Source organism: Sebastes umbrosus, chromosome 13 (assembly GCF_015220745.1).
Source record: "Sebastes umbrosus isolate fSebUmb1 chromosome 13, fSebUmb1.pri, whole genome shotgun sequence".
Classification (NCBI taxonomy): domain Eukaryota; kingdom Metazoa; phylum Chordata; class Actinopteri; order Perciformes; family Sebastidae; genus Sebastes; species Sebastes umbrosus.
Window position 1 is genome coordinate 16,723,013 of NC_051281.1, and position 23,680 is coordinate 16,746,692.

At 39.4% G+C, this 23,680-nt stretch overlaps 1 protein-coding gene across 8 annotated transcripts in view; it reads left to right on the forward strand.

Annotated features, from left to right (window-relative positions):
- Nucleotides 1–23,094, forward strand: part of osbpl6 (oxysterol binding protein-like 6) — a 101,256-nt gene extending 78,162 nt beyond the window's left edge. For 3 of the 8 annotated variants that reach the window (XM_037789475.1, XM_037789474.1, XM_037789476.1), the window contains 21 exons: nucleotides 951–1,073; nucleotides 1,451–1,504; nucleotides 3,183–3,296; nucleotides 3,390–3,560; nucleotides 6,947–7,085; nucleotides 7,272–7,375; nucleotides 7,810–7,902; nucleotides 9,571–9,739; nucleotides 11,401–11,531; nucleotides 12,933–13,040; nucleotides 13,440–13,571; nucleotides 14,445–14,532; nucleotides 16,540–16,793; nucleotides 17,202–17,339; nucleotides 18,335–18,398; nucleotides 18,621–18,699; nucleotides 18,790–18,934; nucleotides 19,028–19,172; nucleotides 19,317–19,443; nucleotides 19,515–19,637; nucleotides 20,104–23,094. In XM_037789475.1, the coding sequence (XP_037645403.1) occupies nucleotides 951–1,073; nucleotides 1,451–1,504; nucleotides 3,183–3,296; nucleotides 3,390–3,560; nucleotides 6,947–7,085; nucleotides 7,272–7,375; nucleotides 7,810–7,902; nucleotides 9,571–9,739; nucleotides 11,401–11,531; nucleotides 12,933–13,040; nucleotides 13,440–13,571; nucleotides 14,445–14,532; nucleotides 16,540–16,793; nucleotides 17,202–17,339; nucleotides 18,335–18,398; nucleotides 18,621–18,699; nucleotides 18,790–18,934; nucleotides 19,028–19,172; nucleotides 19,317–19,443; nucleotides 19,515–19,637; nucleotides 20,104–20,215 (2,613 nt within the window). In that variant the 3' untranslated portion in view covers nucleotides 20,216–23,094. The remainder of the gene's footprint in view (nucleotides 1–950; nucleotides 1,074–1,450; nucleotides 1,505–3,182; nucleotides 3,297–3,389; nucleotides 3,561–6,946; nucleotides 7,086–7,271; nucleotides 7,376–7,809; nucleotides 7,903–9,570; nucleotides 9,740–11,400; nucleotides 11,532–12,932; nucleotides 13,041–13,439; nucleotides 13,572–14,444; nucleotides 14,533–16,539; nucleotides 16,794–17,201; nucleotides 17,340–18,334; nucleotides 18,399–18,620; nucleotides 18,700–18,789; nucleotides 18,935–19,027; nucleotides 19,173–19,316; nucleotides 19,444–19,514; nucleotides 19,638–20,103) is intronic. The other 5 variants (XM_037789477.1, XM_037789481.1, XM_037789479.1 and 2 more) reach the window with 5 other exon arrangements.
- The last annotated feature ends 586 nt before the right edge of the window (nucleotides 23,095–23,680 follow it).

Below are 23,680 nucleotides of genomic sequence, written 5' to 3' on the forward strand. Positions count from 1 at the left end.
ATTTTTGCAAAAATGCTTCCAATAAAAATATTTGAAACCAACATCCCGGTTGCTTTTCTCCATCTGAAGCTTAACACACAGCTAATACTTGACAAATCTCCTTTTAAGGTACATTTCGAACAGACACAAAAATGTGTGATTAATTTGCAATTAATGTGGACCTTCAGTTTTGGGTAAACCGAGACCATTCAAAGACTAATTCTTAGCATATTAATTAAAGAAAACATTTTCTTTGCTAACCAAGACCATACAAAACATAGAATACTTTTTTTTTGTTATCCAAGAAGGTAAAAAAAACCAAGTTTATAGTGAATTAATACGATGGAAAACAAATGCTTGGTTAACGAAGAACACTAACAACAATTAGTTGACTGATTGATTGTGGTGGAGCAGCACAAATAGAAATAGATGAGACACATACAGGGAAAGTCAATTTTCAGATTTGCACACAAAATAACTTGTGAAAGACGCTGAACGGATCATGTCAGGTCAGAACAGCAGGATGGTGATGATCCTTGCTTATCTGTTCCTGGACATTTTGCTGTGATTCCCAGTGTGTCCTCCCCTCCCCCCCAGTGGGAAGACGGTGTGATGTTTTACCTGTCCCTGCCAGACTTTGCTGTCCCTCTACTCCAGAGACGTCGCTTTGATTTACAAACCCACTTGCAGCAGGAAGCGCACAGTCAGGAGAAAGCTAATGGAGTGGAAATGCTGAGGGAGCAGGAGGAATTTGAATGGGGCAGTATTTCTTTAAATGTGTGGTGAAGAGGGGAGAAGAATAAAGAAGTGTTAAGTGTATTCCTGTGGTTTTTCTTCCGTCTATCAGACTGTGGGCGTGATGGGAGCATATTTTCTTCTTATAACAGCAAGTGTATCTCCGGTTTTCTTCTTATTCTGGAGGAGTGAGTGGATTAGCTCTGACACCACGCTGTCTTTTTCTTCCTCTCTAGGAGGCAGACAGCTGGGAAATCATTGAGGGGCTGAAAATCGGCCAGAGCAACGTCCAGAGGCCTGACAAACACGAGGGTTTCATGTTGAAGAAGCGGAAATGGCCCCTGAAAGGCTGGCACAAGGTAAGATCCACGGGCAAAGCGAGACAAAAACAGCCGCTGCTTGAATGTTAAACAGTTTGCTGTTTAGTAATGAAATAAGTTCCCCTTTTCATGCACCTTGCTCTACCCTCTCGGGGCCTCTTCCGCAAGCGGTGTTTCCTTTTGAAGTCCACCGTCAGCATCAGCTTAACGGTTGTTTTCTCAAAACACTTGAATACCAGTGGAAACCAGCCTTTGCTGTCAGCATATTTAAACTCACAACACCACAGAGCACACAATATATACATATATATATATATATATATATAATGTAAACAGGTACAGTGTGATCTATATTTAATGTCTGCCCTTCCTGTGTTTTAACCAACACATTATTTTTGTGCTTATATTCTCTGCAGCGTTTTTTTGTTCTGGACAATGGTATCCTGAAGTACTCCAAGTCCCCCATTGATGTAAGTAACCCTGACTAGAACCCCACAGGCAGGAACAGGGCAGCCTGGCCTGACATCAGCTTGGCTTGGCGATGAGTCAGCAGAAACATCTGCAACACGGGTCATGATGTTCAATGTGTTTTAGCACGCCATGTCACTTTGCAGGAGAGCTAGAACTTTACGGACAAAACGAAAATGTGACACACGACTGTGAGGAAACCAAAGAATCGTGCGCTCTGTGGATCTCTTGTTCTCACTTTGTTAACAATGTTTTGATCCTCAGACCTTCATCAAGGTCAGTATTCTGTTTGTTGGCCTGCAACTTATACAAGGTATTTACATTGATGAAATTTGCTGATTGTTTTCTTTCAGTAGTTGATTAATCGTTTGGGCAATAGAGCTCAACAGTGACCACCCACAGTTTGAACAGCACCGGTTCTGGAAGTGAATTTCCTCTTAATTCACTCCATTGACGTTTCAGAAAATCCTTATATACAGAGTTTTAATCATGGAACCAAGTCAACCAGCTACGAGATGAATCGTGACCATAAAACATTTGATTCGGAGCAAAAAAAAACACATCGGAAAACAGAAAAAAGGACAAAGAAAAACCATTGCAAATGACGACTCGCCACCTCTGGAAACTCAATATTTAAAAATGTTTAAATAGCCGCTGTCGATGGCGTTTCTCGCCTAAAATGTTTTCAGAAACATATTTCGGGGAACTATTTTCGTAATATAAGAGAAAGTTTCCAACGGCCATGTTGGCCCGGTTTAAAATTCGGGAGCAGACCACGGAGCAGCACGTATGAGCACATAAAAGCATGTACCCTTACTAGCTGTTTCCCGGGAGCGGTACATATTTCCATGGTAACAGCGAGCTCCACCAATCAGAGACGTCGCTGTTACACGTAGGATTATGGGTAGTGTAGTACTTCTCCATGACACTGCGAATAAAACAAGTTTTTCGTAAAAAGGTTGATATCATAAAGACTTGTGGCTTCTACAGGAGCATATACGATTGTTTCACATTCTCACAGCTCGTGGTAAATCGACCTTGGATTTTTACGACATTATGGCTTATAATTGAATCCGCAATTCAGAATGTGAATGGGATTTTCGCCTACGAAACCTCCCTGTTGAGCTCTATTAAACCTCAAAATAGTGTGTAATGCCTAAAAAAAATTATCTTTTTAAAAAAGAGACATCTTCATGTTTTGTCCAACCAACAGTACAAAACCCAAACATATTATTTTACTATCTTATTAGGCAAAGCAGCAAGTCTTTACAGGTCAGTTGTCAGAATCATTGAATGTAATTTCTGCTATATATATTCTCTATATTTTATTACCAAATTATAATTTCTACTTTTTTTTTCAAATTAGCTAAAATACTCCACAGTATTTCCAAGTACCCACTGGTACCTGCAGAAGTAGCGCCTGGCGTGCATTTAGCCCTGTTGGGAATCCCTGACTAAAACGATTCATTGATTATCTAGATTGTTGCCGTTAGCAATCAATCAACTAACAAATTCAGCTCTGTCTGTTTGGCGAAACAAATTCTACTTCATAAAGGTCTGAAGACTGAAACACCAACAGTATGGAGGATTCTTTGGTTTCTTCAGACTTTAGTGTGAAAGAGGTGTAAAAATGACGTGTGCACAAAATAAAACAAATATTTGACTATCTGTAAACCTTAGATCCAAAAAGGCAAGCTTCATGGCAGCATCGATGTCGGCCTCTCCGTCATGTCCATCAAGAAGAGAGCCCGCCGCATCGACCTGGACACTGAGGAGCACATCTATCACCTGAAGGTAACACTGATGGGACGGGTCAATATTGTCGTTTCAACGTCGATAAACAGGAGGTCAGCGGAGGACAGGGTTGAAATCTGTCTTCCTCTTTAGGTCAAATCTCAAGACATCTTTGATGCCTGGGTGTCCAAGTTGCGTCATCACCGGCTTTACCGACAGAACGAGATTGTGCGATCTCCCCGGGAGGCCACCATGCGACCGTTTCCTCCCCCAGCTGCCATGGAGTCCCCCCAACCTGCCTCCAGTGTGGTACGAGAAACCAAGGTGAGCCCTCCCACCAATTAATCGTATGGTTATTTTCTCTATTAATCAATTAATCCTCTGGTTTTTAAAATGTAAGTAAATGGTGATGTCTTCTAATGTCTTTTTTTGTCAGACCAACAGTCCAAACAGTCAATTAACAATGATATAAAAGCAGCAAATCCCCACAATGGAGAAACTGGAACCAAACACTATTTGACATTTGTACTTAAAAAATGTTTTAAATTGAATTTTCTTTACAGAGATCAGCTGAAAACTAAAATTATACAGATTTGATGTCGATATGAACCTCTCTAATCAAACAGCCTTCTCGTGAATGTGATATCTCAGGAACGCCTTGAGGGAATTTCTTCAAATTTGGCACAAACATCCACTTGAACTCATGAACTAATTAGATTTTGGTGATCAAAGGTCACTGTGACCTCTCGTCTTCATCCCATTCTCATTATAGCTCAGGAATGCCTTAAAGGAATACTTCACCCACAAAACGACCATTTGTAATATCAATTACTCACCCCGTGTTAACTTGAATTCTTGAAGAAAACTTTCTCTCGGATGCCGCCACGGTGGACAGGGAATCCGAAAATCGAGTAAATACTTGATAAATTGAAGTAAATGGAGACCAGGTTTAACAAAAATATATAAAAAATCTGTTTACAAACTCTCACACAGTTCGTGCAGTATAATCAAAGTCTCATTTATCTAGTCATATGCTCACTATTTCCCAAACACATGCATCTTTGCCATGCTTCTGCCGTTTTGGGATTATCTGTTCATGCAAGAAAAACAAAGTTTCTTCAAGAATTCAAAGGTAACATGCAGTGAGTACTTGAAATACAAATGGTAGTTTTAAAGGTGAAGTATTCCTTTTAAGCAAATTTCTTCAAATTTGGCACAAACGTCCACTTAGACCCAGGATGAACTGATTAGAATTTGGTGGTCAAAGGTCAGTGTGACCTCACAAACACGTTTTTTTCGCCATAACATGAATGTCAAATAGGATAAAAGGATGAAGTGATGACATTTTGGACAGACATGGATGTAAACTTGGCTGGTTGGTGGAGGCATACAACTGTGAGGCGGTAATTCTAGTTCATACTTCTACTGTGTATCAAACTTAGAAGCAGTCTCTCTGTGCTCTGAGCAGATGAGCAGAGTGCAATTACTTATTCAAGAAGTGTATGTCGCGGGGAAGGAGAGATTGCCTCGTTTTTTTTTTTTTTTGTAAACTGTGATAGTGTACCAAAATATCATCCAGAAGAGAGGAAGTGAAACTCACTGAACGTTCATAGTAACGAGGCAGGAAGACTTAATAAGAGAACAGACTGTGTGTCTCTGTTGAGATCACCCACCTGATAAATTTGTAGTGTGCAATGTTGTCTTTCAATTTATGAAATTACTGTTCAATTTAACAATTATATTTCCATACAAATACTGTAAATGGCCGGTTTTTCACAGTATAAATGTTATGGAAGCCACTGTTTTACTAAGTGTGATCTTAACACATTGTTGTTGTAACCATAGCCCTGATCTGTCCTGTGTTATGTGGCCAGTACTGGTAGTACTGGCTGTGAATGTGTAGATATCTGCCCAATGCAGTAACCCTGATTGGACAGGTAATTGTATACAGATCATTAGGATAATAAAAACGGGGTTGTTTGTCCAGACTGCTCTCGGTTTAGTGTGAGCCCCTGGTCCTTGTTGACGTGTCTGAACTGTGTGTAAATGTGAGGATGCAGCCAGAGTGGGTTCTCCTGGGAGTGTGCCTCATGCAGCCATTAGAGGTGATCAGTAGGATCTGGATTCAGAGCAGCTGGCTGCTGCCTGATGAGCTCTCCCAGAAGAACAGCTTAAATATGAAACTCCAATCCGGGAGTCAGAATGAACATCAAAGAGCTCTGAAAAGGAGGACTATCAAGGTCTCTTCCAAATACTGAAGAAATCCTCAGCATGGCAGCATTTGTACATGCTCCAATAAGCCCATAATATGACACAAGTTAGTTTTCTTTTAGCATACTATTTTCCAGCTAAGCACATTCACACAGTTACACATAGGGGTGGGGAAAAATCAATTCATGTTAAAATCAAGATCCTTATCTTAAGACTCTGAATTGATTCACAACTTTCAAAAATCGATTTTTCAAAAACTTCATTCTACAAAACAACAACAATTGTATGATGGTAGAGAACTCGGACGCAGAGAGAGTGACACCGTGTACTAACAGCAAACGTAAGGTTATGTCATGTAAACAAACCACATACCTATCAGCTGTGCGCTCGAGATCAGACTGGAGACTTACTGTCTACTTACTGTCTTCCAACGTTTGTACTTTTTAAACAGAATGCACACGTTTAACATTGTGTTAATATGAATCAGTCGTTCCTCGTCCATTGTGGCGCTTTCAAAGCGAGCAACAGGAATAAATAGAAACAGGGAGTCAGAAAAAAGTTCAGAACAAAATACGTTGTCAAGGACATAATGTGTGTGATTTGTTAAAAAAACACATTTTTTTTTTTTTTTATAACTTGAACTTGTTATTCTTGAAGTCACAGAGAATTGAGAAACACTAAAAAAGCTTTTAGTAGAAAGTGTTTATTTGTTTAGTTTAGCATGAATAAACGTTACCTTTTGCCTTTGTGTGTTTATTGCAATCAGTTAATACAACTTTTTCAAATATAAAAACTCCATAATCTTGTACACACTTCACTCTGCTTTCATGCCATAATTTGCCAAACCGCCTTTATTAGATCACAGCGGACTGGAGCAGATTCTGAAATTAGCACCCCTATGTATTGAATCCAGAATCGATTTGAATCGGGGATTGTTTCGTATCAATATCGAAATATGATATACCAAAAAAAGATTCTCACCCCAAGGTACACATAACCTGAGAGCCTCAGAGATCAGCCAGTCTCTTTTGGCTGCTGAACAGATTCACTGCAGTTGTTACTGGTCAGTCAAGTGATTGATCAACGGCACAGAAGATCCATACAGTATGGTATACGGTCTAATCTATTTAAATACCAGTGATATTGTTGTATCCAGGATAGTCCTGAAATGATCAATCAATTGACAGAAAATTAAATTACAACAAGCTTCCAGCTTCTCAATTGTGATGATTTATTCTTAATCGGAGAAAACAAAGAATTCAAAGACATAAATTTGAGGAGTTGTGATGTATTTTTCGCTACTTTCTGACATCTTTTAGACCAGAGGTTTTCAAAATCCAGAATCCAGAATATTCCTTCTTTCACAATGTCAGTGCCACTTGGAAAAATTGAAATATGATCAAAACCAGTTGAACCACTCCTAACAAGTGTGTAACTCTGACATGAAGTTCCAGACAAAACAACCACATCTCTGTATCTGTTCCCGTATCACCCTTCAACAGGCCAAGCCAAGTAGCCTGCCGTGGCAGCCGGTGGCCCCCATCAGCAACAGCAGCCTGCCTGCCTCCTACAGCAATGGCCAGAGCAAGGTGGTTGCTTGGCTGCAGGACTCAGAGGAGATGGACAAGTGCGCAGAGGGTGAGTTCAGTTTTCCTCCTCACGCTGGGAACAAATCTGATTTTATAAAGACGTAGATTAAATCACGCCTCAGGCCCTTACGGTAAGTCTTCTGAACCCTGAGAGGAGGATTGATGACCATTTCATGACACATAACACTGAATGTGTTTTTGTGCACTCGTGCGTGGGCGTGAATGTTATTTTCAGAGCTCGCACGATGCCAGTCCAACCTGACCGAGCTGAGCCGGCTATTGCAGAGTTTGGAGATTCTACAGAGGACACAGTCAGCGCCCAACTTCACAGATATGCAGGTAAAAAAAGATGCACAGAAAAACACACACATGCACGGGTAAAGATAGCAGGGGAAGCAATATATTTAGTGTTTCATTTAGAGGTTTGTGTGTGATGATGGAGGTATGTCAGTCTAAGAAGTATATAGTCTTTTAAAACCACAGCAGACAGTCACCTTCACTACCTGTCTAGACAGACAGGAGTCAGCTGTGCTCACAGAACACCTGCCAGCTTCTCCAACAGATTAATATCTATTAAATTTATATTTATTTGTATTATATTTTTTTGGTTGAAATGCATTTTTTTTAACAGCACACATTCCATCTCCCTCAATATTTTGTTTGCGACTCATTTGTGGGAATGTTGTCTTGTTTTGTCATTTCACTGCTGCGTGTGTTAACCTTTGCTTTATTTGTGATGCGTTTGTCCTATTAACCACATTTTGCATATTTAGACCAATTGTGTAGAATTGTCAAAGAAAGAAAAGCGCTTGAACAGAAGATGGAGAACAAAAAGTGTCGGCAAAGATGCAAAATTCCAGCTTCAGGTACCTTTTTTAAGATTTTTGCTCCGCCACATAAAGTCACACACACACACACACACACAGCACACAGTAACTCTTAGACACAAAAGTCTTCAGTCTCCCTTTGAGTAAAACATTTCCTGGGAATTATTGCTGTAATTCAGGTTCAGTTAATTAAGACCAAAAGCTAAATAAGTGTTTTTTTTTACCATGTGTCTTTCATTTATGACGCATATCTTAAAAGGAAATATATATTGGATTTAATTTTGAATAGATACTATATTTTCCACATAACGTACAGTACAGTAACCTTTCGATATAAGAGTGGTTCACAGTGTTTGTTAGTGGTCAGTGTTTGTTAGTGGTCAGACAGACCCTGATGTAACTGAGAAGTCACAGGTAGTTCTCAAGATGTAGGAATAAATTTGAATTAGCCTGCATGTGACAAAAATCATGTTTTCTGATCTAGACAGCCCACAAAAAACACTGACTCGGTGGTCTCATTTCACAGTTTGCGGGTTGATAGGCACTCCAGTTTGGAGCATAACAAGAGTTAAGTAAATAGTAATACAGCATTTAATTGATTGATAACTAATTGTACAATAAAATATTTTAAATGCCATATTAAAACCTGTATTATTAATACAATTTGTGAATCCAGTTATTTTTTTTCAAATAGATTTTTAAATTCCATTATTTATTTATGAATTCATTAATTATTAGTATTTTTAAATTATTTACTGACTGTTTTATGGTGTTTTTGTAAATCCCTTTTTGATTTGAATTATTTATTGATGGACTATTATTTAATTTGTAAATTAGTTTTATAATTCTTCTTTTAATTGCCCATTAAAATGTCAAATAATGAATTACTTTGTAATTTAGTCCATTTATTCATAGATTAATAAATCATAAATAAAATGCTTATTTTTATTGTACAATTAGTTATTAATCAATTAAATGCTTTATTACTATTTCCGTGACTCTTGTGGTCCTCCATACTCCAGATACCGAAATGCATGTGCACAAGCACTGGGAAAGTGAGTTTTTCATGATATGTCCCCTTTAAAGTGTTATTGAGCAAGAGTCAAATTTAAAATGTACTCCTACTGCTTCTTTCATTTTTAAGAAGGGAAACTATTACAGCACACTTACACAACAGAGCATTTATCTTATTTTCTTGATAGTTTTTGCTCTCATTAATATGGTGTTTCATGGCCTGAGTAATCTCATCTCTGCGAATTTTCCCTTATTTTGCCTGATATATTAATCTATGCTTCCTGAAAATACTAATTGTGCTTTCATACACTGTTGCTTTTCTTTTTAACTAACCAATTTTAAGACATTTTCTCTCAAGAATAGATTTGCTATCACAGAATCTAAAAGCTCCTCAATAGTCGTAATCCTTAGAGATTTCTAGCATATCCAGTTGCTTTTTGATTTACTAGTTCTTGATGTCTAATGACCTTCATGAATGAATGAATCAGCAGCTGGTGCAGAAGAATGACGATGCAGTTCTATTATTTTGTTTTTTTCCCTCAAAATTATTTCTGGGACAGTAACGAGAAGAGCGTGGTGTGACACGTCAGATATGCGTTTTCGCTCTTCACAGTTAGTTCTGTCAGACACACATTATTGTGCCTCTCAGCTGATTGACAGTGGTCTTCCTTTGTGGTCGCCATCTCTCTCCAGGTCCCTCTGTCTGCCAGCATGTCTCCTGTCCGCCTCCACTCATCCAACCCCAACCTGTGTGCCGAGCTGGTGGACTTTCAACCCCCTGTCTCCCGGCTGACAGACAATGTCGAGTGTGCCACTGACTACATTAAACTTCAGGAGGAATTCTGCACCATCGCCCAGAAAGGTAGGCAGGCAGCATGCATGGCTGCAGGGTGATTAGGCGAGATATGTCCCAATGTTTTCCATCTCATATGTAAATCTTAAAGGATTATTCTGCTTTGTCACAACCTAAATTTTCATGCGATAGTGTTGCCCATCGTTTCTGCAGGATATATCATTGTACTTATAAAGTTAATTGCTGAGGAACAATAAAAATAACGGGGCAAGAAACCCAATCACGCAAGTTTTAAATAAAGTCACAGAATTAACTTAATTAGAAGATAAAGTGAAAAGCAAACACTTGATGTGTGAAGTGAAATCTCGTTGTTGTATAGTGAATATGTACTGTGCTGTAATTGTGTTTTTATAGGCCCACTAGAGTGATAATTGTCTTAACAGCGATGTTATTCTCTGTTTCCTGTCCAGGGACTACAGATGTAAATTGGCTTATAGCTAACTCTGGTACAGTTATGAAGCTGTGCACTGTCCCTGTCAAATAAATAATAAAACTATGAAACAAACTGACCCTTGTTAACATCCATCACAGTTTTAAGGCTGAATTCCTGGTTCAACTTTGACCTACTGCACAGTTTTTCTGTGCAGTGAGTGATTATTAGCAACCTTATGGATACGTTCATTATCAGTTTTACCTCCAAATAAAGTGGTTTAGAGACAATCTGGCAAAACCGCTTGTTAACAACCTGTCTGATCCGCTTGTTTCTTGGTTGGACTTGTTAAATCGATGTCACCATTTTCCCAGCTATCAGCAATTAACTTAGTAAATATAAAGTTATCATAACCGATAGAAACAATAGCCAAAGCTAAAGTCATAATAAACTGGAATTTTCTTTTTGAACATTAAAGTTTACAATAAACAATGTTGATAAAAGCTAACTCAGTGCATCACTGGGTTAATTGAATATGATAATAATGATAATAATCGCATCCTTAAAGGGAGATTTGTCAAGTATTTAATACTATTATCAACATGGGAGTGGGCAAATATGCTGCTTTATGCAAATGTATGTATATATTTATTATTGGAAATCAATTAACAACACAAAACAATGACAAATATTGTCCAGAAACCCTCACAGGTACTGCATTTAGCATAAAAAATATGCTCAAATCATAACATGGCAAACTGCAGCCCAACAGGCAACAACAGCTGTCAGTGTGTCAGTGTGCTGACTTGATATGACTTGCCCCAAACTGCATGTAATTATCATAAAGTGGGCATGACTGTTAAGGGGAGCCAGTTTTTCTAGTTTTTCTTAAGTTTTCTAGTTTCATATGATACTAGTATCTTCACTCTTGCTTTAAAACGGAGGCCGCTACAACCTAAAAACCGCAAGTTTAACTTTGACAGCCCTAGCTTTATTTTTAGAGCGCTTTTCAAGATACACAAAGACGCTTTAAAAATTAAATAAAAAAAGAAACTAAAAAACTAAAAAACAATACAGGAGCAAAGTAGCACAGCATTTGTTAATCAAACATTAGAAGCAAGTTTTTGAATTCTGTGTGAAAATAACAAGAAATGCATATACCGGTTGAGAAAATGAGGAATGGATGTGAGAGTTTCACACAGTGTTTTTGGGGATAATATTTTTTCACTGGAAGATTGTGACAGCTGTGATTGTACGGTGTAAAGGTATACTAATTACCTTTTATCCCGTCTCTGTGCAGTCCACTCTCTGCTGAAGTCTTCCTTCAACACGGTGGCCATAGAGAAAGAAAAGATCAAACAGATTCTGTCTGACCAGGAGCAGTCGGACCAATCAGCCCAGATCAACTCTCTCAGGAAGTCTCTGTCACAGGTAATGAGACATCTTCAACCATCACCCATGATGCCTCTTTCTCTCTACTATTAGTTAGGGCTAGTTAATTTGAGCCGTTCTGTCAGACATATTTGGCTACTTCACATTCATAATGCAGTAAGTATGATGCTGTTTTAACATGTAATGACCCAGAGTGATCAGGACATCACTGGGGAAATTACTGCAATAACATTGAGCGATGTGTCTTCGGTGTCTTTGACGGGGCTGTCAGATGAAACACACAAACTGCACTTTATTCCAAGTAATCACAAATAACAAAAGAGGACGTGAGGAAATGAGAGCACTGGCAAGTGAGCAGTGAAAGTTCAAGCCTCTTTTCCCATATTAATTGGCGAGAGAGAAAAAATGTGCCGTGCAGTTCATTAACTCGGCTCCTTTAGGCTGTCTCTCTACCCCGATGATTTAATTGGACTGTTCCTCTGCTAACAGTTGACATAATTTCGGTGAAATGTTTCTGCAGCTTTATCTCCGCTTTGTTCCTAATTGGATGCTCGTGTGACAACGTTGTTGTAGGCTGGAGGTCAGGTTTTTATGGAAAAGCTGTGTTTGAATATGATTATCAGGATTCATGGTTGTTACAGATGCTGCTGTCAACTATTTTAATCTCTGAGGGAGTTTATTTTGCACTTTTTGATGTTTTATTACACATGTACACAATTACTTAAAGCAGCTATAATCTATATTTTTACATTAACGATGGACCACATGACTCTTTGCATGTGGAAGCGGTGGTTTGAAGTGATGCACTCACAGAGAATGATTATCTGATTCTGCATTTCCCCTCAGCATTACTGAGCTTTATTGCATGTTTCAGCTCACTGATTTGGCTTTAAGGCCTGCAGCTTTACTGTTTTGGTTCACTCTCACCGCTCTGATCAGCGATGATGCAGCAGGCACTGTTTTCAGTGAAAAAGCATTGGAGCATTTAGCAGCAAAAGAACCAGACGCCTGCCGGTGTGGAGAGTTATTTCCACTCATGCAGGCGTGATAACGTACGTGATAACCGGCCGTCGGCTGTAGTCTTTGCGGTCTGTTCCAGTACAACTTGTCAGCCAGGACAAAGGCGGCGTGAGGCGACGCAACAGTCGGCCTTCATCGACGCTAGTTCTTTGATGTCGGCTTGGTGTGTCCGGGCCTTTAGGGAACTCTTCACTGCCAGTATGGAGAGGAGGAATGGTAGCAACTAATCATGTAAGAGTATTCTAATAGCCTTGAAGAAAATCCAAACCAATCCCTTTTTTTGAAAACCTTTTTTTACAATTTTATTTTCAAAGTATCTACATCCAGGGCATCAAACACTAGATCTTCCTTCCCTCCCTTCCCAAGAAAAACAGAAACACAAAGCACATGGAAAATAAAACCACACTTTTCATTATTCAGGCCGTGTCCCAAAATGCAGAACTTCGCACTCGACTCAACCGCATCCACTCTGAATCTGTCCTGACTGAACAAGTTGTCAGTGTGAACATCATCTCCACGCCTGATGAGGTAGGTCGCTGTGGTCAGTCTATCTTTGACTCTTAAATTGATGAAACAACAAGTCTTCCGAGGCTGACCGGGTAGTTGTAGTGTTTGCATCATGCATTCGTCAGTTGCATTATTGACTCCTGTCCTTATAGATTGATAGGTTTTCCAGTAAACTCTGGCAGGTAAGCTTAAAGGATCGTTATGCTATGCAGAACCTGACATCAAGGTTAATAGAAAAGAATGACTAATTAGAAACGGATGGGAGCTTGCCCTCTGGCAAGGATACACATGCTGCAAAATGAACTCTGTGTTGTCTTGTGATGGTGTTTGTGTTTGTTCGGGTCTGTTTCGGTTCTTGAACGTGTCATCATAGCAAGGAACGGTGAACATCTCGTGTGTTTGAATGTGTTTTTCCCGCAGGCTGGAGAACAGATGGGGATCCCTCTGACTCAGCAGGCCTCTAATGAGAGCCGACTCTCCATGTCAGAGTCCGTCTCTGAGTTCTTTGACGCCCAGGAAGTGCTTCTGTCGGCCAGCTCGTCGGAGAATGAGGTATAACAAAGGAGTGTTTAAAGAAAAGGACGGCAGTTTGGACCATGAGGAGGGGAGTTGTAGAGGAAGGAAGGGGTTAAACTGGCCCTGCTGCTGGGAAGCCAGATAAAACGTCACTGTGATGGCTGTGTGTGGAGCTGGAGTTAGTCAGCAATTAATGAGGGCAGCATGAAAAGCAGAGATAGCATATGACGGAAACTCCAAAGTCAGGCACACAGAGGGGCTTCTCTTCAATCTGCCCTGAGGCGTCATCCCTCAGTGGTGCCTCAGAATCACAAAAACTACTCCTCTGTCTGTTCCTTTTGATTTGTAGTTTGTTAAAAAAAGGCAGTTTATACCATCACTTGAAACTATAATTCCTGCCTTCTCCCCTTTTTAAAGTCCTGCGAACAACCCGCTCCAAATATATGTGGTCTCTGAAGAGCCATTAAGCATTGTAGCTCCCCAGGCATGCATTGAGCTGCGTTGAAGGATTGCTCACCAAGGACACTCATCAACTCCCCCATCCTCCTGCTCCAACAGCCGGCCCATTCAGACCTGTGTTACACTGTTGGCCAAACCATCACCAGCAGCAGGTGACTGTAATAGAGGCTATTACAACACGTTGCTCCAATATGCTCCTCTTTGGCGGCGTCAATGGCCTCATTGTGTTTGCTATATATATATCTAGAGAGAGTATGAAAATGCTGCAGCGTCTCATCTTATGATTACTGCGGCGGGACAGATAGCTGGCGACTGCTGCAGTTTGTTAGCCACTGGCAAACTGCAGTAACAGTGTGTGTGAGGCTACGGCCGTCTGCTGGTCTGATCAGAGTTTGTGTTGTACCCTACTGCGCTGACTCACTCCGCTCTGTACCTGTTCCCCCCTCGCAGGGCTCAGACGATGAGTCATATGTCAGCGATGTGAGCGATAACATTTCCGAGGACAACGCCAGCGTGACTGATAACGTCTCCAGACAAAGTAGGTCCAATCCTGCACCACCACGAAGCCCTATACCAAAGCATCCATATGTTTCTCTGTTAGACATAAGTAAAGGAGAGGATCCTATTTGAGGATCAACCATGCTTCCTCTTCAACATCCATTCACACAGACACATCTGGCAAGATCATTCATCAGTGTGGCAGAGGCAGTTGACTTTGCAGGGTTGCTCTGTGCCAAGGGCTTCTCTCAGACTTTATGAAAGCTATCTGTGTAACGAGGGATGGGATCTCTCTCCTCCGTCATTGTCACATACCACACGGCGATGTATAGCATCTCATGATGATGAAAACACTGTGACCGTTGGGAAAAGAACTGACATTGGTAATATTATTTCAAGGTGATGAAAAGGCAATGAAAGAAAGTAGAAAAATGTTAAAGGGGCTATATGTAAGAATCTGAAATTGCTTGTCAACAGTGAGACCTGTGAGCGTTAAGTCAACGGCAGTCAGCGTTCTGTTGTTCGAGCTTGTGCTCGCACTACGTAGACGAGAGCGAGCACCGGTCAAAATAGCGAGACGACAAACGCGGGACTGAACTTGATTGACGGGCATCGTGTTTATTAACGTTAGCAACATTAGCCAGCTAAAACCACAATATCACTATATATTTCAAATGCTTTGCCGTAATTTTAGCTCACCAAACGAAGGTCCCTCCATGAATCGGAGGCCCGGCCGATGTTGATCCTAGTTTTTCCCGGACGTCGGTCACATTCCTGTTTTGCACAACGCTCTTTACTAGATATAACTTTGTTTTTTTTTGTGCTTCCGTGGCGTCTGAGTTGAGGTGGGGGCTGGTCGTTTGTTGGCGTTAGCGGACTCCTCTCGCGAGCGCGCATGATATCACATCCGTTTGGTTTGCCCGCATTCTTCACATTAAAAGGCTGATAGAGGAAAGGTGTAATTTTTTTAGGTTAGGTTACAACCTGTTCACATATTGGCAATAACAAAACGATTAAAAAACAGTTTTATGTGTAAAAACTTACATTCATTCCCTTTAAGTCTTGATACATGTACTACACATTTTCTATCTAGACCCACTGTCATTTTAACATATTTGATGTTGTGAACCCTACAGCAATAGAGTGATGTGTCCCAGTTAGTTGACAACAAATCCAATCAAGAAACGCCAATCTGCAATACAATAATCCAGGGCCGGCGTCTAACCAGGACTCAAGAAGCATGACAACATCACACCTGTTTTAACCCCCTTACACTAACTCACAGTATGTTTTTGGATGTTTTTGATCTGACTGATGACTTTAAAGGCTGTTTGTGGCCTGGTCCCTCGCTGTATTTCTGTCCTTTTCATCCCATACGAGCCTGTACGAGGCTTGAGCTCCTCAGGCAGAATTATTTTATCTATTCCAGACACCAGGTTCTTAACAAGAGGGCACAAAGCCTTTGCGTTGATTGTTCCAAAGCTTATGAACGGCCTGCTCGTGGGAATGAGGCTGACTGAAAAATTTACTTTTAAATCTCTTCTTAAAACATAGATTTACCGCAGAGCTCAACCTCATTTTACTTGGATTATCTCTTTATTTCTTTTATCTGATATTACTTGCATTGGCTTTACTTTATTCTTACTCCAGTTAAAGTCTATTGTGTAAGGCTGCAATTTTTCATTGCTTAATCTGGTGATTATTTTCTCAATTAACTGATTAGTCGTTGGCTCTATAAAATATCTTGTTTCATCCAATCAACAGTCGGATATTTGCAGTTCACTGTCACATTAGACAAGTTGGAATATGAGAATCTTTGGCTTTTTTGCCTTATTGTTCCATAAAAGTTCCCAATTTCATTCGATTTTATATAATATTTTGTGATTTGTTGATTTAAACATGCTGCCATGTAACCAGTGCTTTATAAATGAAGATTATTATTATTGTTATTATTATGATTATATCATTCCGAGCATGTTCCAGAGACGGTCACAGATAATGTTGTACCGTGTGCAGATTGTTAATGTGGGGGTATTCTTCTTCCCAGTGGCCAACGGAGACTTTGCTGGCAGTGCCTTCCGTAACGGGCGTCGCAGCTGCCTGCCGGCGCCGTGTCCCGACACCAGCAACATCAACCTCTGGAACATCTTGAGAAACAACATCGGCAAGGACTTGTCCAAAGTGTCCATGCCTGTGGAGCTCAACGAGCCCCTCAACACCCTGCAGCGTATGTGTGAAGAGCTGGAGTACAGCGAGCTGCTGGACAAAGCTGCTGAGACCGAGGATCCCTTTGAACGCATGGTAAAGAAACTGTCATTTGCAAGCACTCTGTCAAATCAAATGCTCATCAGGTTAGGTGTAAGGACATGGTGACCCTTCATTGCTGTTCATAAGGCAATGTAATGTTTGCTTTGGTTTTAAATTCCTGCTTTATTTTTGTGTCTATAATACCTGTATTTGTTTATATATGAGGTGACATTGCCAGTCACAACCAACATAAATAGTCTCACTCAGAGGCACGTCTGTGAGGTGGTGATACGCTCCGATGCAGCTGTCGACCTTGGATCCTCCTATTTTTATCTGTCTTCTGTCCTTTTGATAATGCCCAATGCATGCTAATGTTTGGATTATTCGTGACAAAGCCTGTTAATATGAAGCGATTAATCCCCTTGTGTTTATTTTGGCTGTGTTGTTTTGACTCTCTGACAGGCTCTCGTCGCTGCTTTTGCCGTCTCAGGCTACTCATCCACTTACTACAGAGCAGGAAGTAAGCCATTCAACCCGCTACTCGGAGAAAGTTATGAATGTATTCGGGAAGACAAGGGCTTCTGTTTTTTCTCCGAACAGGTAAGTCTGTTTTGCTTGATGAAAGACATTTTTTATGATATAAAGTGCATTTTAAACAAAAGCATTATTTTGGATATATCGCGATTTTCTTAGTATCTGAGATTATTATAAGCTATATATTATACTATGACTTTTTTATTTTTTCAACATACTGTACTATGGGTTTTTTTCAACATACTATACTATGTCTTTTTAAAAAAAATTTGACATACTATACTATGACTTTATTTTTTTTGACATACTATATACTATGATTTTTCTTTGACGTACTACAATGTGACTTTTTTTCATGAAATTTTTCGACATGCTATAGTATGACTTTTTTTTCATAAGATTTTTCGACATAATATACTACGACTTTTTTCATAAAATTTTCGACATTCTATACTATGAACTTTTTCATTCAATTTTACAACATGCTATACTATGACTTTTTTTCATACGATTTTTCAACATACTATACTATGACTTTTTTCATAAAATTTCTCGACATATTACATATACTATGACTTTTTTTCATTAAATATTTCTACAAACTGCTATGAATTTTGGTGAAATTTTTCTACATGACTTTTTTCATGAAATTTTTCGACATGCTATACTATGACTTTTTTTCGTGAAATTTTTCGACATGCTATACTATGACTTTTTTTCATAAAAATTCTCGACATACTATGCTATCACTTTTTTTCATGAAATGTTTGACATACTGTGCCATGACTTTTTTTCATTAAATATTTCGAAATGCTATACTATGACTTTTTTTATGATTTTTTTTCAACATACTATACTATTCATATACTTATTTATTCATACTTACAAAGGTCACTGTGACCCCACAATATACGTTTTTGACAATAACTCAGGAATTCATATGCTAATTATGACAATTTCACAAGGATAAAATGACATTTTGGACAGATATGGATGTAAACTGCAAATTGCGGAGGTATAAAACCACAAGGCAGTAATTATAGTTTGATGTTGTCTTACAGGTGAGCCACCACCCTCCCATCTCTGCCTGCCACTGTGAGTCAAAGAATTTCACCTTCTGGCAAGGTAGGTTACCCACCTATTAATTAGTGATGAGTTTTCCTCTTGGGGACTCTGGCTTAGCAGATGAGCCTTACAGTCTCATTAAGACTCTTTAATATCCCGCTGAATCTTTACTGATTAAACTTAGCTTTTTATTTCTAACATTTTGAGAAGAACTGCAAAGATTTGAGTTGTCAGTACATTGTAAATTTAATTTCTGATGTTCTTTACCGACTTGTTTTTCAGATGTGAGATGGAAAAACAAGTTCTGGGGAAAATCGATGGAGATTTTACCGATTGGGACCGTGAATCTCATGCTTCCCAGGTAACTTTGAACCAGCTGCTTCGCGTAGCGATTAAGATCAAATCCATTGATTTCATCTCTACAATCAATGCTGTTATTGTGTATTTCTAGGTTTGGAGATCACTATGAATGGAACAAAGTCACCACCTGTGTGCACAACATCCTCAGCGGACGACGGTGGATCGAACACTACGGGGAGATCACCATAAGAAACACAAAGAGTAGCGTTTGCCTCTGCAAACTTACATTCGTCAAGGTAAAACACCTTCACCAACCAGTGATACGTGTTAAGATGTGATTTAAACGCTCTGTGTTGTGGTAAAGGGAAGCTACGGTGTTTATTTTTCAGGGAAACTACTGGAGTTCTAATGTGAATGAGGTTCAAGGATTTGTGATGGATCAAGAAGGGAAAGTGATTCACAGGCTTTTTGGAAAATGGCATGAGGGCCTTTACTGTGGTGTCCCACCTTCTGCCAAATGCATCTGGAGGCCAGGTAGGCACTAGTTCAATGGACTTCACATGAGCCTTCTAACTGGTTACTAGTCACCCCGTCACATTTCTGTGGATGGGGTGGGCAGGAAAGTTAACGCTGATAATTGTTAAGATTTTGGTTCACGTTGTTTCTTCTCCTTGTCAGGCTCCATGCCCACAGACTATGAGCTGTACTACGGCTTCACCAGGTTCGCCATTGAACTGAACGAGCTTTGCCCCGAGTTGAAAGACGCTCTGCCCCGCACAGACGCCCGATTCAGGCCCGATCAAAGGTACAGTCTCACATCCACCAAGTGCGAAATAAAATTTATCGTTACTGAAAAGTGATGTTTGGGTCACACAGGCATCTGGAGGAGGGGAACTTGGAGATGGCATCCTTAGACAAGCAGCGTATTGAGGACCTGCAGAGAGTCAGAAGGAAGTGGAACGAGGAGAACAACATCAAACTAGAGCCACGCTTCTTCAAGTAAACACAGAGACCAGTAACCAGATGCATAAAACTCAAAAACACAAATGCTTTTTATCCAATTTATGAAGCCGTGCATACACATGGTTCTAGTTTAAAAGTAAGGGATAATGTACAGCAGGCCGGTCAAAGCGGGGGGTTCGCTGAGGGGTCTTGCATCGTCCCTTTCACAACAATGACTCACTCGCTTTACGTTATCCTGATTTTTACACGGCTACTTACTTAAGAAATCAATAATTTGACACAAAAATGGTCCTCCAGAGTCCGACATCAGAACTTCGTCCATAGCAACAACCTCTTATACATAGCAGCGGTCTTCTATAAGGAAATAAGAGACTGTAGAACGCCATAATTGACCAATCAGAAATGAGTATTCAACAAAACTGTGTAATAAATCTAGATAATATGTATTTTTTTTCCTCATTACCTTCAGTTACAGCTGTCACTTCTCCATCTTTTCTTCCAGGAAAGTGGTTGATGCCAATCACAGGGAGAGGTGGGTCTCCAACAACTCGTACTGGGAGCTCCGCAAAAATCCCGGCTTCATCAATATGGAATCTACAGTGAACCTGTGGTAGCACACGGATTGCCATGTCCATCATTTTCGTCATCGCAGACAAGACGGCCGTTACCTATGCACAATAAAGGTGTCAAGAGAAACATGTTAACAATGAAACATCCATGTGCAGTAATACGAGCTACTGCAGAGCTGAGGGATGAGGCCTGATGCCCAGCGACCCTTTCGAGGTTCTGTGGCACTGCCACATGGTCATCCATCCATGGAAACATCCTGTAGGATCACCTTCATTGTGCTTGTGGACGCTGGGTTGTCAGGGCAACAATCGTACCACTCCTATGTAGATCTCTCCTCAGCTCCTTTGACTTTTGAGTATGTCCTTGCCTTAAAAAGACACCCATACAAGTCACACAATTTAGCGCTTTGTCGTTGAAGCCATTTGATTTCTGACAGCAGTTTGGGTTAGACTAGTCTCTGAAATAGACCTTTTGATTACCTTACGATACCTATGTGCATGTTTAGAGAGCAGATTTCACTGGCATAAAGCCGCATTTACTATATCATCAATTATTGTAGAAAAAAAGGTATTTTTATAAAATATCTTGGACTCGGAATTTAGTGAAATAGTATTATGTGAATTGGCAGATTTTTATTTATTTTTGCCTTTTAATACTGTTGAATCTGTGCGATAGCAGTACTCTCTCTCGGGAAACATACTCATTTAAAATTAATCTCGACTGCAGCAGAGGAAGTGTGGCGACCATAGATGGAATTTTTAATGAATATTTTCAAACAGCGGCTCTCAAAGCTGATCATGGTGTGGAAGGAGAAGTAGGAAATGTAAATCCTATTCCGGTATTTGAGATGCAGAAGATGCCTACAACCTCTACAGATGTTTTTTCTTTTTTTAAAACGGTCAACACAGATCCGTCATGGAGTCCAGTTTCTCCTCACTGTGGAGATTCTGTGTAAATAGACGGTCAATCTCACCGACCCTGCCCTGCCCTGCCCCACTGTCTAATTTTAAACAGAGTTACATGAAACCAACTCCTCTGAATCACATGGTTACATAAATACACACATAACTCCCTCCATATAGAGTAGCCACACCGTATATAATGTACTCTCTCCAACATCACTTATCTGAATCAAAAGTCTAAGAAAAGATGGTGTAGTAGGTTGTACAGATTGTAAAAGCCCTCAGAGACACTTGTGATTCGGGGCTTTATAAATAGACTCGAGGAAAACAGTCACATATTTCCAGTACGAGGCTAAACACTCATCCAGCTACACTAGTTGTGTAATTATTTTTTAATTATCAAAACGTATTTATTTTCTGTCAAAAATTAAATTTAAATTGACATCCTTGTTCTGACTAACAACCAAAAGCTTGACATGATATGAAACAAAGAAAAGAAAATAATCAGCAGTTTGGTATTTTTCTTGATCGATTACCTACATTATTAATCAATCATCAAAACAGGAATACATTTTCCTTTTAGTTAATATAGTAATAGTAGTTAGTTAATTGTGTCAGCACTACCATGACTCATTCAGCCAAAAGAATACAGTTAGTCCAATATGAAGCACCAGAGCCACCTACAGGTCGTCCCATCAAAATGCAGTTTACTGTAGGTCAATAATATAAATATGTTAAAGCCAAACAAGTTTGTAAAGTAACAATTATACTGTACAAAAATCTAAATGTGAGTGATTCCCCAGAGACTTTACTGCTATGATCTGGCAATTTGTGTATTTAATGCAAAGCAGATTAGCTTTAATGTTTTAACTAGTGTCCCCCCTTTTTGTGTTACAGAGTAAGAAAATATAATTGAAATCAACCTCCAACTCACACACACACAAGTAGTGACACATTATCCACACAATGTGTACGAGCATATTTAAGTTGATTCCCCTCGAGGACACCGAAGGAAGAAAAAAGAGAATATAAATATGTAGAATGAAAACTATGTGAAGCAAATCCATCTTGTGTGCACTGTTCCTATGGTACTGTAGATTACAAAACCAAAAAGGTAGTACTGCTTTGCATCCATACCTTTTTTTTTTTTTTTTTTTTTTAAATGTACTTAATGTGCTTTTAATTTTATCCCCGATCACAAACTAAATGCTAGAACTCGTCAGCGTCAGTTTCACTTGCTGTGCCTTAATGCATTTATTAATGCCTCACAAACACACTACTGATAAGAATCTCCATGCCAAGAAGGTATGCCATTAACAAACTCCGCACATTACCCAGACTCCGCCTGCCTACAGAGGGTAAATTATACTGTTAGCATTGATTGTTTAGCTGAGGACAGAATGTCTTTAAAAAAAAAGGGAGATGTCTTTGACATTAGATGAGGAAAAAAAACTGTAAAATGCTTGCAGATGTTCTGCACTGCTCCGCTACTCCGACATGTAACCAGTACATTTTTGGTGATCACTGTAAATACAGCACATTTTAGAAGATGGGTCACTACTGCAAAAGCTGATTCTTTTTTTCCTCCTACATCAGTGATATTTTTTAATCTGAATCACAGCAGTGTGTTTGGAGGTAGGAGCAAAGCTTTGCGTAGAGTTTGGTATCATAGAGTCAGACTGTAGTGAAAAAAATAATCATGAAAACCTCTTCATGCTTTCTTCATCCACTGTTGCACCTGCATGTCTAGACAACTTAGCCTGCCAATGAATGTTGCAGATGCCTTACAAAAAAAAGAAAAAGAAAAAAAGGTTTTGTTTTCTCAATTGGACTCTCATGTTTTTTGTTTTTGTTTAGGACTGACATGTATTACGAAGCCCTGTGTCAGCTCTGTTTCTTTCAGATCTATTTCCTGATGGGTACCTTCTAAAGTGCAATTTTAACAAAGTACATATCTTTCCATGAACACTGTACACTGCTGCTACATAGTGCTTGTTCTAATAAAACTGGAAAACTCAACAGATGAGTGTGTGGTTTATATATGTAAAAGACCAAGCGATTAAAGTCAATTAACCAAAAAAAAATCAGTTATTGCTGCCAGCATCATTAGGGTTAGTCAGTTAGATATTGTCAGGCATGATTTTCCAGCAGTTTGTCACGGTTAGCATAAAAGGGGCAGCTACGTAGCTGTTATCAATGATTATTACACCGTTGAATACTCCATTCTGATTGGTCAATCATGGCATTCTACGGTCTGTTATTTCTTTATAGCAGACTGTTGCTATGTATAACAGACTGTTGCTATGGGCGCAGTTCTGATCTTGGACATTGTTCTGAAATAAACCCAGACAGGGTGATGCAAGACCCTTACATGTAACGCCACTTATTTTTGATTGATATTAACTACGCCACGAATGAAATATAATAAATGTGGGCTAAATCGGTTAAAGTTTCTATTGAAAATCAGGCAAGTTCAATTAGAAGCAAGGTTATAGTTTTAATAATAGTTCTGAATTTTCAATTAGTTTTTATTTTAGATTTCACTTTTCCATTTCATTTTAGTTTAGTTTTAGTTTTCGGACCGTGTTTGCTAGTTTTAGTTTAGTT